The following is a 16,129-nucleotide window of genomic DNA, read 5'->3' as shown; positions in this document are numbered from 1 at the left end:
TGAGGTTAGGTTGAGTGTGGTGAGAAAACAGTTTTCAAGGTGAATTAAGAAATTAGTTTATGTTTTAGAAAATTAAGGCTTTAAAGAATTGATAAAAAAATATTTACCATAATCAAGACCTCCCGAGTCACCAGGGTAACGATCATAGGGTGGACGTCCATATTCACCACCAGCTGAATCACCCGGCAAACGGCCACCCACACCACCGCTACCACCACCACTACCGCTGCCAGGACCATAACGATTACCACCGCCATAACGATCATCATCTTTGATGGGATTGCGCCAAGAGTTATCCACACCGGGACGGTCGGAGGGTCGATGACCGCCCACACCAGAACCACCAGATCCGGAATGGCCATCACCATCGCCATTACCGCCAACCACGTTAACTGCAAATTGAAAGCGCAATCAAAAGTGTGAGTTGTTGTATTGAAGTTGGAACAGGCAAATCGAACAATAACAACTTACGCATCAAATTTTCATAATAATCATAATCGGCATCATAAATAATCCTCATGCCATCCTTTTGGTTGTAACGACTCAGGCGACATGTTCGAAAACGATCGCTGTAGACAGCAGATCTAAGAGAGAAGACAAGGGAAAATGGGAGAAAAGTTGGTTATTACGAAATGGTAAGCAACAGCGGTACATATGTATGTGTGTAAGTATATATACATATATTATATTATATTATATTATATTATATTATATTATATTATATTATATTATATTATATTATATTATATTATATTATATTATATTATATTATATTATATTATATTATATTATATTATATTATATTATATTATATTATATTATATTATATTATATTATATTATATTATATTATATTATATTATATTATATTATATTATATTATATTATATTATATTATATTATATTATATTATATTATATTATATTATATTATATTATATTATATTATATTATATTATATTATATTATATTATATTATATTATATTATATTATATTATATTATATTATATTATATTATATTATATTATATTATATTATATTATATTATATTATATTATATTATATTATATTATATTATATTATATTATATGTGTATTGTATATATTCATTAATTTAGAAGTATCTATGTTTGTATTTTGTATGTATGTGCATAGGGAAATATATGTGTGCTTATGTGTGTCTGCGCATTCTTATATATGTTTGTATATATTGAATTTATGTATGCCTGTGTAAATATGTATGTGTGTGCGCATCCCACCTGCATTGGAAACTGGTCTGACGTAAACACTCATCCAGACATTCACTCAACGAACGCCCAGTTATTTCCGAATGAAATTCTCCTCCCAAACGTGAATTACGATATCGTTGAAATGCCGTATCAGGTCGACGTCCACCCGAGAAGAGATGTGAGGTCACGGAATTATCCGGATAGTCGGTGGCACGTTCTGAAAAAAGAAAAGAAAAAAAAAAGAAATTTTAGCAAAAGAAAGAATATAAGGAAAAGAAACAACAAAGGACAGGAAAACTCCTCTGAGAGCTTTTCTAGGATCTTCGGCAGATCTTCTGCAAAAATAAAAAAATAAAGGTCCACATTTGTGTATAACTTTATCCATGTTTGTGGATAACTCTACCCTTATTGTGGAACCACACTTGGGTATTTTATCCACACTGTTGGATAACTTTATCCACACTTGGGGATAACTTTATTTACGATTGTGGATCCCTTTTTCCACGATTCTGGATAACTTTATCCACCCTTGGAAGTAACTTTATCCAGGATTATAGATAACTTTAACAACATTTGTGGATAATACAGTCCATGTTTATGTATACCTTTACCCACGCTTGGGGATAACGGTATCCACGATTGTGGATAACTTTATCCACATTTCTGGATAAAGCTGTTTACGTTTATGGACAACTGTACATATTTGTGGATAACTTTATCCACGCTGGGGCTAACTCTATCCACATTTGTGGATAACCTTATCAACATTTGTCCATACCTTTATCCACGATTGTGGATATATTTATCCACGATTGTGGATATATTTATCCACGATTGTGGATATATTTATCCACGATTGTGGATATATTTATCCACGATTGTGGATATATTTATCCACGATTGTGTATATCTTTACCCACCCTTGGGTGTAACAACCTCCATATTTGTGGATAAAACTGTCCACGTTAATAGATACCTTTATCCAAATTTGTGGATTACTTTATCCACGCTCTACGATTGTGGATAACTTTATCCACACTTGGGGATAACTTTACCTACGATTGGGGATAACTTTATCCACACTTGGGGATAACTTTATCCACGCTTGGTGATAACTTTATCCACGATTGTGGATAAAACTGTCCACGTTTATAGATACCTTTATCCAAATTTATGGATAACTTTATCCACGCTTGGTGATAACTTTATCCACGGTTGTGGATAAAACTCTCCACGTTTATAGATACCTTTATCCAAATTTATGGATAACTTTATCCACGTTTGTGGATAACTTTATCCACACTTGGGGATAACTTTATCAACGATTGTGATAACTTTATACACACTTAGGGATAATTTTATCCACGATTGTGGATAACTTTGTCCACATATGTGGATAAAACTGTTCACGTTTATAGATACTTTTATCCAAATTTGTGGATAACTTTATCCACGCTTGGAAATAACTTTATCCACGCTTGGGGATAACTTTATCTACGCTTGGGGATAACTTTATCCACGCTTGTGGATAACTTTATCTACGATTGTGAATAACTGATTCCATGTTTGTGGATAATTTTATCCACGATTGTGGATAACTTATCTACGCTTGGGAAAATTGCTCTGAGAGCTAATGATGTTCAGTAGAACTTCTGCAAGTAAAGGCCCAATAGATAGATGAACTTTAACAGGGCTTATATAGATAGATGACATTTAAGAGGGCTTCCTTAAATAGAAGAATTGTAATACGTTTTCTGTAGATAGAAAGCCTTTGAGAGTACTCTCCATAATTCAAGATCGTAATAACGATTCTGTGGAAAGTAGACCTCTACCAAGTCTTCTATAAACAGCAGAGGTTTAACAGCGCACATATGATAGTATACTTTTAACAGGAAGAGCTTTAATTGCTCTTCAGTAGATATATGACATTTAACAGATCTTTTATCTTTAGAAGAGCTTTGACAGGACTTTTGCTTCTATAGATATAAGAGTCTTAATCTGTAGATAAAAGACGTTTAACTCCACTTTTATAAATAGAAGAGCTTAAACAGCATTTTCACCAGGTCTTTTATAGAGAGAAGACCTTTAAGAGGCTTTCTGCAGATGACTTTTATGAATTTTTAATTTACACACCTTATTTGAAGAGCAGTTCTTCTTCGAATGGCAGACTTTAATAGGTCTTAAATGATTTTTTAATGAATTGAAGAGCTTTAGCAGGTCTTCCACGTTTTTTTTCGGAGAAAAATGTTTGTGGATAGAACAACTCTGACAGATCCTTGATGGATATTAGGCTTTTGAGAGGATAGAAGACCTTTGATAGATCTTATATGAATAATGTCGTTCAACAGATTTTATATGGAAGAATACATTTAATAGGCCTGCTGTGGATACTAAGCCTGTATGGGTAGGAGACCTATGTCAAGTCACCTACGGACAGATCTAAGACATTTACTAAGATTTCTATGAATTGAGGACCGCATACAGGTTCTCTACGAGGTATATTCTATTAATTAAAAAAATCACTTCCAAACATGAACAAGTAAAAAAAAACATTAAGTTCGGCCGGCCAGACTTTTAATACCCTCCACTTTAGGGTAAAGGAAACATTAGAAGAAATGTGGCAAAAACCATTAAAATGCCAAATATATCGGAAGGTGCCGTTATATGGGGGCTATACCAAATCGTGGACCTACACATGCAATGTTTGTTGGGTTCTAGCATTATGACCTAGAAATACCAATTTTCAGACAAATCCGTGAAAAATGTGGCAAAAATCATCAAATTACCGAATATCGGGAGGTACCATTATATGGGGGCTATACCAAAACGTAGACCTATAATTTCAATGACTCGCCGCTCGAAGTGGGACCCATTATGATCTACAACTACCAAGTTTTAGACAAATCAGTGAAAAAATGTGGCAAAAACCATTAAAATACCGAATATCGGGAGGTACCGTTATATGGGGGCTTAACCAAATCATGGACCCATACATGCAATGTTTCGCCACCGGAGCTGGAACCCATTATGACCAACAATTTTTAAACAAATCCGTGAAAAAATGTGGCAAAAATAATCAAAATACCGAATATCGGGAGGTACCTTTATATGGGGGCTATACCAAAATGTGGACCTATACATGCCATGTTTTGCCACACTAACAGGGACCCGTTATGACTTACAAATACCAATTTTCAAACAAATCAGTGCAAAAATGTGGCATAAATCATCAAAATACTGAATATCGGGAGGTACCGTTCTATGGGGACTATGCCAGAACGTGGACCGATATATCTCATTTTCAATACCAACCATCCTAGACATAAGACAAATTGCTCTACTTAATTTTGGCGCTCTACGTCAAATAATGTGGGCTGTATCGTGATTTCAACAGACAGACGGACAGACAGCCAGACGGACATCGTTAAATCGACTTAGAATTTTATGCTGATTATGAATATATATATACTTTATGGGGTCTACGACGAATATTTAAGGATGTTACAAACGGAATGACAAAGTTAATATACCCTCCTTTCAAAGGTGGCAGGAAATAAAAATATATTGCCGCTACTTACGATTATCCAAACACACTAAATCATAAAAATGATGAGTGGGACTGGAACTTATGCTGATGTCATCTTTTTGTGATATGGAATCCTCTTCGGATAAAATACATTGTTTGGTCTGATCATCAAACTCCACGGAACGGCAAAAATATCTGCAAATAACAGAAAACGTGAATAATATTAACTAATTGTTTTAAAAAACGTTGTCTTCACTCACTTTTCCGCTCTCAAACACATCGTTTGACATTCTTCCAGCGTCATGTTATTGAATATATCCACTTCGAAGGGGCCACCCAATCGCTTGTTTTCTTCTTTCACAAATACGGCCAGACCATCGCAACGACGTTCGGCATTTAGACAGGTATTTTCCAAGTAATCCGAATTGGGATCATCTTCCAGTAGTTCGGGATGGGTGCGACGGGTGAATCTGGGAGAAGGTGAGACGTTTAAATGATTTTAATAAAAATATATTGGCTGGATTGTTCTTACCGACTGAGTGTACAGGATCTCATAGTGGAGTCGAAATTTGCCGAACGGCAAACAAATGAGAATTCATTGAGACATTTATCTTCACAATCTGAACGATTGGCAGCGGTTATCTATAGGCAGTAAAAATAATTAAAATATTGATAAAGGACAAATTATTTATGTTCATGGCAAATTGAAAAATGTCGATGAAAGTTGCTGATGAATGCCTGACAATGTTCGTTCGACAACCTTCCTTCGTACATATTTAGAACACAAACTGCCAATTTCCAGCAAATTCGGTTCGAAATTTTACCCAAAAAATCATAAATCTGCCGCTACAGTATATGGGGGCTATACGAAAACGTTGGTCCACGTTTTGCCAGTTTGGCCATACAATACAACACAATTTTGTAGAGGTATTTTCGATCTGTATCTGATATCTGGTACCAAAGATCATTGTTGTGGAGTGTATGAAACATATATATGGGAGCTATAGCTTTATCTGAACCAATCTTCATCAAATTTGACGTACTTGCTTCTAGACTGAATTTGGTCGGATGTGGCAAAATTCGGGTCATTTAGACTGATATTGGCCATTTGGTGCACAATAAACCAGAAATCGGATAAAGATATATGTGGGAGCTATATCCAAAACTGAATCGATCTCGACAAAATTTTAAGCACATATATCTGAGCTGTATCTGATATCTAGTACCAAAGATCATTGTAGTTGAGTGCATATTACGCATGTGAGGGGCTTAAAACTCCAAATCGGATGCGATAGATATATGGGAGCTATAACTATATCTGAACCGATTTTCTCCAAATTTGATGAACTTGCTTCTAGACTGAATTCAGTCCGATATGCCAGGTCATTTGGATTGATATTGCTCATTAGGTGCACAATTAGCCCGAAATCGGTTGAAGATCTATATGGGAGCTATATTTAAATTTGAACCGATTCTCACTAACTTCAATAGGGTTCGTCCTAGGCCAAATAAATATTTTTTTGGAAAATTTCAATAAAACATGGACAGACATGCATAAATCGACTCAGAAAGTGATTCTATGAAGCGTAGCCTGACGTCAAGGAAGTGGCCGGAAGAAAACGGAAACATCAGCAGAAGTGGTTCGAAAGATAAAGAAGCGACTTGATCGAAACCCGATCGAAATGGCTCGTAAGCTCAACATATCGCAATATTCCATTCGGCATATATTGAAAAATGAGCTCGGGGTAAAGCCATTGAAATTCCAAAAAGTGCAAGAACTTACACCGCAACAGAAACAAAATAGACTCAAAAGAGCTAAAGTGTTGCTTCGCTTGGCCGAAAGTGGTGAACTGCCGAATTTGATTTTCTCCGATGAGAAACCATTCATTGCCCAGAAACCAAAATGATCGTGTTTACTTGCCAAAGAGGTTAGCTGAAAATGTGCACCTTCGGTTGGCCACCAGAACTCAAGCGCCGGCCATGGTGATGGTGTGGGCCGCCATAACAGCCGATGGTCGCTCTCCGCTCGTATTAATCGACCGTGGCATCAGAATAAATGCTGAATATTATCGCGAAAATATTCTGGAGGGTGTATTGAAGCTTTGGACACGCAAACATTTTGGACGCAGACCTTGGACACTCTACAATGTTACAAAATGAGGTTCCTCGCTTCATTTCCAGCGCTCAATGGCCACCAAAATCTCCGAATACCAATCCGTTGGACTATTGTGTCTGGAATATTTTGGAAAGCAAGGTTGGCACTAAAAAATACCCAAGTGTCGATCACCTCAAGCAAGCGCTTCGCCGGGAATGGGTCAAAATATCGCAGAACAACATTCGGGTAGCGTGCTACGGTTTCATTGGCCGTTTGAAGGTCATAATTCGTGCCAAAGGTGACCAATTCGAACAAATCTAAACTTATTCTAAAATTTGATGCTATTTCCGACATTTCTTGCTTTCATTCAATAAAACTTAGAAAAAAATGTAAAAATTATGGCGTTTGACTTTGTTCCAGTTTTTTTATTTCACCCTGTATATAAGTAAATGTTCTCCATATTTATTTTCTCAACAGTCCTACTTTTAGGTTGAATTCGGTTTAATGCCTAAAATCGTATTTATTAAAACCTACATGAAATATGAGGATGCTATGTAAGGGAGCTATATCTAAATCAGAATCGGTTATCACCAATTCCAATAGAATGGAACCTATTCAAGTTGGCAATATGACTGTTGCACAGGGCCTATGTTCTGTGAATTTTATAAAAGAAAATCCATGTTTGGGTCTGCCTACAACATATAGGGTTAAATTTGTCCTTGTCGCTTGAATTAGGAGTTTTCCAAAATAAATAGCTCTCCTCTCATAAATCTCCCAATGTCATTTTCTCAAAGCTGTGGAAATTTAATTTTATATTTCTGTGCAAATACAAATCATTAAATTCCTTTTGCAAAAAAAAATTCTCATTGACTTTCAGATTATTGTACGATTATCTACGCCTGTCGCCGTGGCCTACTATGTTATAAATCAATCCGATACCAGCGAATTAAATCAAAAACAAAACTCCATTAGCAATTCCAAAAACAAGAAACAAAAAAAAAATGAACGCAACACCATCAAAACACTCATCATAGGTGTAGATTAGCCATCAACGATAATTTCCCCAAGACGAAGCTGCCGCTCGTCGTTGTCATTGCCATTTGGAAAGAAATGCCATAATACCTACCTCTTTAATGTCCGATATTGGCAATTTAAGTTTCTTGCGAGGATGACGTTCGAAAACATAACGGCGACTGGGACATTCACGCTCGGGACGGCTAGCTGTATTTTAAATGAAGCAAAAAAAAAAAAAAATAATGAAAGAAATTACAAAAACAAACATCACTTAAATACAGGCCATTCCCGAAGCTTGGTCGGGGACGGCACAATCATCAGCACCGCTATCGAAATCGCTTGATTACTACTTACATGTCAGACAAATCTCATTGAAGTGTACACTGTTTGGCACCAGCATTAAACTGCCAATACCTTCGGGTCCGGCCTGTTCCGATGTCAAATAGCACAGCGACTCTTCGTACTCCATGTTGCCACCGAACGCTGTAATGCGACTGCCCGGCTGGAAATCGAAACTGGTGCAGGTACGCACCAAATTATTGGTGCCAGTGCGATCACGCAAACATAAATCCTGACATTTCTCGAGAACGCGAAAAGGCGGTGCCGTGTCGCGTACCACATCGTCATCGTAGCCTTGGAGCTGTTGGTTTGGCAGGCGTTCGTAGAGAACACGTCCCAGGCCATTCTTGCAAGTGGTTTGTGCTGCAACAACCACAACAACGACAACAAGAACAACATTATTATTAATACATCATCATTTTCGTGGGCACTGGACGCTGGATGATAAATGCAATGCCGGCCATGGCCAGGGCCATTACTTACCATAAATCTCTTGGAAGCTTAAACTAATGATGGATACGACTAATAGAATTATGCCGGGTTTCGTTTTGGGTTTCATGGTCAGCGTTAGCGTCATCATCAACATTGTGTTGTGTAATGTGGTTTTCTGTTGTTGTTGCTCTTCTCTGCTCTGCTCCTTATCTAGAATACCTAACGTGGAAATGCAGGAGAAGTAGCAAAAAAAGAAAGGTTATTGAATTTCAAATGAGTTTTGTCTTTGCTGTTGTTCTGATTTACTTTTGATCCAGCCTTTAGATGAATTTGCTGGATAGGAATTCGGTTCTGTCTGTCTCCGGGTTGTTATCGCAGAAACATGATTTGTTTTTTTGGTAATCGCAGTTGCCTTGGTTTTTTCTCTCTTGCAGCAATCTATGCCGATACCACTACTGCTGCTGCCCCGCTGCCTCTGAAATCAATTTTTGATAAATAAATAATTGCATTTCCTTTTTGTAGGTTATCAAATTATAGATGGAAAAATGTCTGCCAATAAAAAATTGTTGCCAATCTTAACAAATTTTTCTGTGGTTTTTGTGGGTGCTCCAATTTTGATTGCTACGATAATATGAAAATTGGAACACCGCATAATTTTTCGATGTTATGCGATTAGGTTTTAGAGAACATTGTATCATTAGAACATTTGATTTGCGAATATTATAGAAATGTTGATCTGGTACATTTTATTAAAAGGACTACAAAAACCTTCACCTTTTGTGCCGAATTAGGAAAAAAATAATAACTGTGTTGTATTGTGGTTCATCTAAGGTTCCAATGCCTTTGGTTTTTCTGGCTCACTTCGAAAATTGATTTTATTACGGTAATTATAGAGAAAATCCGAGTTTCTTGCATTTTCAATTGTAAACCCCTAGTTAATTAAAAACTCTCAAATGTTTTTTTTCCAAAATGAGAGCTTTTTTTTGACTTTTGTGGGAGTTTTTAGTAGAGCTCCCGTAACAAAAAAATTTATTTAAAGTAGATCATACCACCTATCAACATTTGGCTTTAGAGCAGTTATAGATTGGTTTCAGAGGGAACTAATATTTGGGAGGCTTATCCAATTCTGAATCGATTTTCACTAAATTTGACTAAGACATTTTAATCTTTTATACCAAATAACATTGCTATAGGGTGGATGAGAAGGATTATATAAAAATATACATCGGAACCGAGTTCCACAAAATGGAAACGTACGACTTGAAATTCACTCCATTTGCGGATTAAGGATATATATGGGAGCTATTTCCAAATCTTAGCCGTTCTCGTGAAAATTTGACAAAGGTATTTCTAAGCTCTATAAAATATCTGGTACCAAATATCATTGTTATCGAATGCATATTGCGAATGTGAGGGACTTTAACACCAAATCGGATGAAACATATATTTGGGAGCTATAGCTGAACCTAGAATAAATTCGGTCGGATGTACCAACATTTAGGAATTTTTGAAAGATATTGGCCATTTGGAGCAAAATTAACCCGAAATCGGTTGAAGATATATATCCAAATCTGAACTAAACTTGATAAAATTTGGCAGAGATATTTCCGAGCTCTACCAAATATTATTGTTGTGGAGTGCATATTATGCATGTGAGGAACTTAGAACCTCAAATCGGGTTAAACATATATATGAAAATCGGTTCAGATATAGCGATAGATATCTGAACCGATTTTCGCCAAATTTGAATTACTTGTTACTAGACTGATTTCGGTCGGATGTGTCAAAATTCAGGTGATTTGAACTGATAATGGCCATTTGGTGTACAATTAACCCGAAATCGGATGAAAGATATATATTGGAGCTATAACTATATTTGAACCATTTGAAGTACTTGTTTCTAGGCTGAATTCGGTCGGATGTGCCGAAGTACATCCTATTTGAACGGTGAGATAAAAAAAAACTGCAACAAAGTCAAACGCCATATTTTTTGATTTTGTTTTTAAATTTTATTGAATGAAAGCAAAAAAATTCGGAAATAGCTTTAAATTTTAGAATAAGTTTAGATTTTTTTCGATTTGGTCACCTTTGGCACGAATTATGCTCTTCAAATGACCAATGAAACCGCTGCCCGAATGCTGCTCTTCGGTATTTTGGCCTATTCCCGGCGAAGCGCTTGCTTGAGGTGATCGACACTTTGTTATTTTTTTAGTGTCAACCTTGCTTTCTAAAATACTCCAGACACAATAGTCCAACGGATTGGTATCCGGAGATATACATTGTGCACTGGAAATGGAGCGAGGAACCTCAATTTGTAACAATTCTTGGGTGGCGCGTGCTGATTGCGATGGTGCTGAGTCCTGTTGGAATGTCCAAGGTCTGCGGCTAAAATGTTTGCGTGCCCGAGGCTTTAATACACCCTCCAGAATATTTTCGATATAATAATCGGCATTTATTCTGATGCCACGGTCGATTAATTTGAGCGGAGAACGACCATCGGCTATTATGGCGGCCCACACCATTACCATGGCCGGTGCTTAACCTCTTTGGCAAGTAAACATCATCATTTTGTTTGTTTACAAACTGCTGGACAACGAACCTTTTCTCATTGGAGAAAACCAAATTCGGCAGTTCACCACTTTCGGCCAAGCCAAGCAACTCTTTAACTCTTTTGAATCTATTTTCTTTCTGTTGCGGTGTAAGTTCTTGCACTTTTTGGAATTTCAATGGCTTTACCCTGACCTAATTTTTCAATTTTTGCCGAATGGAATAGTGTGATATGTTCAGCTCACGAGCCATTTTTCGGGCACTGCGACGTGGGTTTCGATCAAGTAGCTTCTTTACTTTTCGAACTATTTCTGCTGATGTTGCTGTGTTCTTCCGTCCACTTCCTTGACGTGGGGCTACGCTACCAGTATCACGGTAACAAGCGATGGTACGAGACACAAAAGATTTATTCACATTTAAATGTTGGAGTGCTCTAACGATAGCCACTTGTGGGTTTCCAGCCAAATATAAAGAAATCACACATTCGCGCTTGAATTCCACGACGAATAACTTTTTTTCTGGAAAATTCTCACCAAAATGCTTTTGTACGCCTGTAAACTATATAATGCGCTACCACTGGAAAAATTTAAAGAGCTGTCGGACGAGAGGCTTAGAAATGACAGCAGTCTGAAGTTAGTTGCAATTTTTTCATCTCGTCCTATATGGGAGCTATTGATATATCTGAACCAATTTTCACCAAATTTGAAGTACTTGCTTCTGGACGGAATCCGGTCGGACGTGCCAGTCAATTTGGGCTAATATTGGAAATTTGGTGCACAATTAACCCGAAATTGGTTGAAGATATAACTAGAAGCTATATCTAAATTTGAACTAATTCTTAATAAATTTCAATAGAGTTTGTCCTTGGGTCAAACAAATATTGTTTCGAAAATTTCATCTTAATCGGATAATAAATGCAACCTGAATTTTGTTTACAAAAATACAGGACGGACGGAATGACATGCATAAATCGACTCAGAAAGTGAGAGATCCTCAAAAGTAACTATGGGTATATCTCGCTTCCTTCTCCATGTTACAAACAAATACATAATACCCTTAGCACTATGTGGTGTAGGGTATAAAAATAATAAAATTTGCAAAGTAAAGTAAATTTTGACTTCAGTAATCGCAAACTCTCAATACAACCTTACAATATTTCGACTGTCTTGAAAAAAAAAAAAAAAAAACAAAATAGTAACTTTTCATGACAGAAATCTTACAAATATTTTTTGGTTCCTGAAGTTGGTTATGAGATGTAGATTGGTAGATTCAGATTATTTTTTTTTTTTTTTGAAATCTAAACAAAAAAAGTTAGGGGAACTATTCTATGCCGGAAAAGTCTTGCAATAAGTGGTTAGTCACTTTAGCAATCAAATTGCTGTCTGCCATCAAAATTAGGAAATATAAATACTTGTAACTTTTTGTAATACAATGCTAGTTCGTAGACATACACAAGGCCATGAGGCGGTATAATTGCTAACCAAATTTCCATCTAACCTAATATTCAAATAAAAAATAAAATTTTATGTATTTCACCACTAATTGGAGATTTTCCAAAAACTATTAAAGCCATCAGCAGCAAATCCATGTCAATTCAGCAGAAATAATTGATGTTTTTTTTTGTGATTTTTGGTCAAAACTAAAACGCTTCAATTCCATTGACCTTAATATTTGTGATTTGGGGGGCGATTTTCAGCTGGCGGTGGGTGGAGAAACACCAAAAATTCTATCGTTGACTATTTTATTTTGAAATTGGAATTTGAAATGAAGTTCATAAAATGTGGCCATGCGTAAAGTGCGGTCGGCCGGTCGTTGAATTGTGACAAACTATTCGTTTTTGTTTGGTTTGGTTTGGTTTGGAGATTGATTAAGGCGACACATTCAGATAAGCCTTTGCCACCTTCAAATGTCACTTGTTGGACCAAACGAACAAACTGAAAAAAAAACGTGTAGCACTTGTTGGGGGTTTTGGTCTTAATTTACATACGTTTTTACCACACATACACACACACACGTAGAGAGACACCTGGCCGAGTGCTAGATGAGGGTGGGGGTGGCAAATTATTAACGCAAAATCTGATTTCAACACCGGATGTTGTTTCCGGTTCTTTGTCACTTTACTGTCGTTGTTGGAGTTTTTATGGTTTCGGCCAAAATCGTTTTGTTGTTGTTGCTGTTGCGTTGCTGTTTTTTCTTTCAAAACATTAATTTGTTGTTTTTGTTCTATTTTGTAGATTTGAAATGAAAAAATTCAATCGCCACCAGTTAACTTTCATCCCAGACTTGGGTTTGATTTAAACTGTTCTAAATCCCAGCAACAAATTCGAAATTTTGTAGAAACCTTTTTTTTTTGTTGTTTTTGTAGTTTTGAAGTCTGGCATTGGCATTCGTTTCATCTCGATTTCCATTTAAAAACAAACTATTCTCTTTCTCTCTCCCTGAGTGCTAAATTTTTGTTTTTGTTGCTATTGTTGTATGTCATTAAATATTCGCTTTAAATTGTTATTTAAATTATTTATTTTGAGATTTCCAAGTTTGTTGTTATTGAGATTTTTTATTGCGGTTTTGCATGCGGTGACTAAAACCTGGATACATTCAGGCGAGAGAATTCACAAAAAAAATTCAAAATATTGTTATAGGGTGCATAAAATTAAAGCGGAGAGTAAATCGTATCGAAATTATTTTAAGTTAACCACAAATGTTTGAGTTTTTATCTATAAGGGACAATAACTAGGAATGTCTACATGAGTTGGATAAAAAATAAACCAGTCATGATGCTCCTGAACGTACATTTTCGGGGAATATTTGCTGCCATGAAATGAGACAGAAATTTTGATGCCTTGGCGCCAAATTCCAGTTTCAAATATTGAAGTCCCAGAATTGTAACTAGAAATGACTAAGACATTACGCTTCCTAAGTTCATTGTTATTTGCGCCTGTTTTGTACGCCGATAGAAATGTGAATTCGAAAGAACAACACCATTCCAAAAAAACATTCAAATATTAGATTTTTTTTAGTTAAATCCATAATTTTAAATACATTTCTGGAATGATGTTTTCTTTGAATTCACACTCCTATCGACAAACAAAAAGGGGAGCTCAATCATATTCATACAACATAGGATACAAAAAAACCCTGTTCTTTCTAACTGGGTTACATACCAAGATTCGGCTTTGCTTTCCTGGATACAAATATGACGCTCTATTTCATTAGGTATGTACGATAACCCAACAATCATGTGGGAGCAAATTTGACCGTTGAGTTACTGAGATTTTCTAAACTTTTTATAAACTCCACCATAGTATGGAGGATACATTTAGTTTGTCATTCCATTTGTATCACCTCGAAATACACATTTTAGACCCCACAAGGTATATATATTCTTGATCAGCATAAAATTCTATGTCGATTTAGCGATGTCCCTACGTCTATCTGTCTGTGGAAATCACTCTAGCTTCCGAACAAATTAAAGTAGATTGATAAAATTTTACTCAAATGTATGTTATGTCTGCAGGACTTTTGGTATTGAAAATGGACCATGTAGTTATAACCCCCATATGATGGTACCTCCCGATATTCGGTATTTTGATTTTATCTACATTGTTACCGATTTTTTTTTTAAGTTTCGCATTTGAATATTGTAATGGCTTATGACAAATTATATATCGTATAGACCCTAATATAACAACTACATTCGGTATTTTTTAAAATTTTAACAGAATTTTGAACGGATTTTATTATTTTTGAGAATTGCCAAATTCGTTCCAAATTGTGGAGGGTATTCAAAGTTCGGCCCGGCCGATCTTACAGGTTTTTACTTGTTTAGTACTCAAAATTCACATTTTTATCAGTGTGACGATTTTTTTTGTTTATAAAAACTTCATACATCGTGCTAAATTTTCAGACATTCAAAATTTTTTATTTTGACGTTTACCGAGGATGATATTAGCATAACAGTTGCAAAATGGACCCACAACAGATTTTTCTGTTGAAAATTGTTTCAGCGTCTCGACATGTAGACCCTAGAAATCAACAGTGACCTCAATATGATATTTCAGCATTTATTATACTTTTCGTATAATATAAGTAGTCAAAACTATTACATATCTCAATCCTAGATAATGACATCTGTATCAAATTTCAGAATTTTATCTCTATTCCCAATACCAAATAGTAAAGAAAGTCCTAAAGTCGGGCGTGGCCGATTTTATGATACCCTACACCACTTTGCTAATTTAGTTGAGCTCCACTTAATAATTAAAAGTTTTTATGGGAGAATTCAATCATACACCCTATGATTATAATTATAATTTAAAATTCAAAGAACTAAATATGACGAAGCATTTGTATCTTTTAAATTCGGACTTGTATTGCCCATTAGGGAGCTGTATCCAAATCTGAACCGATCTCTGAGCTGTATTTGATATATTTCCCTAAATATCGTTGTTATGGAGTGCATATTACGGCTGTGGGTAACAAATACAACAAATCGGATGAACAATATACATGGGAGCTATAGCTATATCTGAACCGATCTTCACCAAATTTGGCATACTACCTTCTAACTCAATTCGGTCGTATGTGCCGAATTCCATCCCATTCGGGCGAATATTAGACGTTTGGTGCACAATCAAATGTAAATCGGACGAAGTTATATATGGGAGCTATATCCAAATCTGAACCGATCTCGATAAAATTTAGTAATGGTATTTCTGAGCTGCATTTGATATATTTCTCCAAATATTGTTGTTACAGAGTGCATATTACGGCCTCGGGGGACAAAAATAACAAATCGGATGAACAATATATATGGGATCTAAAGCTATATCTGAACCGATTTCGATCAAATTTGGCATACTTGTTTTCAGGCCTAATTTGGTTGTATGTGCAAAATTCCATACTATTCGGGCTGATATTACACGTTTGGTGCACAATAAAAGGCAAATCGG

At 35.9% G+C, this 16,129-nt stretch overlaps 1 protein-coding gene across 1 annotated transcript in view; it reads right to left on the bottom strand.

The window, feature by feature from the left end:
• Positions 1 to 13,450, bottom strand: part of LOC101894580 (uncharacterized) — a 41,868-nt gene extending 28,418 nt beyond the window's left edge. The window contains exons 1-11 of the mRNA XM_011292490.3: positions 13,168 to 13,450; positions 8,940 to 9,108; positions 8,685 to 8,852; positions 8,217 to 8,564; positions 7,975 to 8,069; positions 5,286 to 5,395; positions 5,014 to 5,223; positions 4,806 to 4,948; positions 1,258 to 1,444; positions 472 to 584; positions 108 to 392 (exon numbers count right to left, since the gene is read on the bottom strand). Coding sequence (XP_011290792.2) covers positions 108 to 392; positions 472 to 584; positions 1,258 to 1,444; positions 4,806 to 4,948; positions 5,014 to 5,223; positions 5,286 to 5,395; positions 7,975 to 8,069; positions 8,217 to 8,564; positions 8,685 to 8,852; positions 8,940 to 9,108; positions 13,168 to 13,182 — 1,843 coding nt within the window. The 5' untranslated portion in view covers positions 13,183 to 13,450. The remainder of the gene's footprint in view (positions 1 to 107; positions 393 to 471; positions 585 to 1,257; positions 1,445 to 4,805; positions 4,949 to 5,013; positions 5,224 to 5,285; positions 5,396 to 7,974; positions 8,070 to 8,216; positions 8,565 to 8,684; positions 8,853 to 8,939; positions 9,109 to 13,167) is intronic.
• Positions 13,451 to 16,129: the final 2,679 nt, after the last annotated feature.

Source organism: Musca domestica, unplaced genomic scaffold, assembly GCF_030504385.1.
Source record: "Musca domestica strain aabys unplaced genomic scaffold, Musca_domestica.polishedcontigs.V.1.1 48, whole genome shotgun sequence".
NCBI lineage: Eukaryota > Metazoa > Arthropoda > Insecta > Diptera > Muscidae > Musca > Musca domestica.
This window is presented reverse-complemented; position numbering and strand designations above follow the sequence as displayed.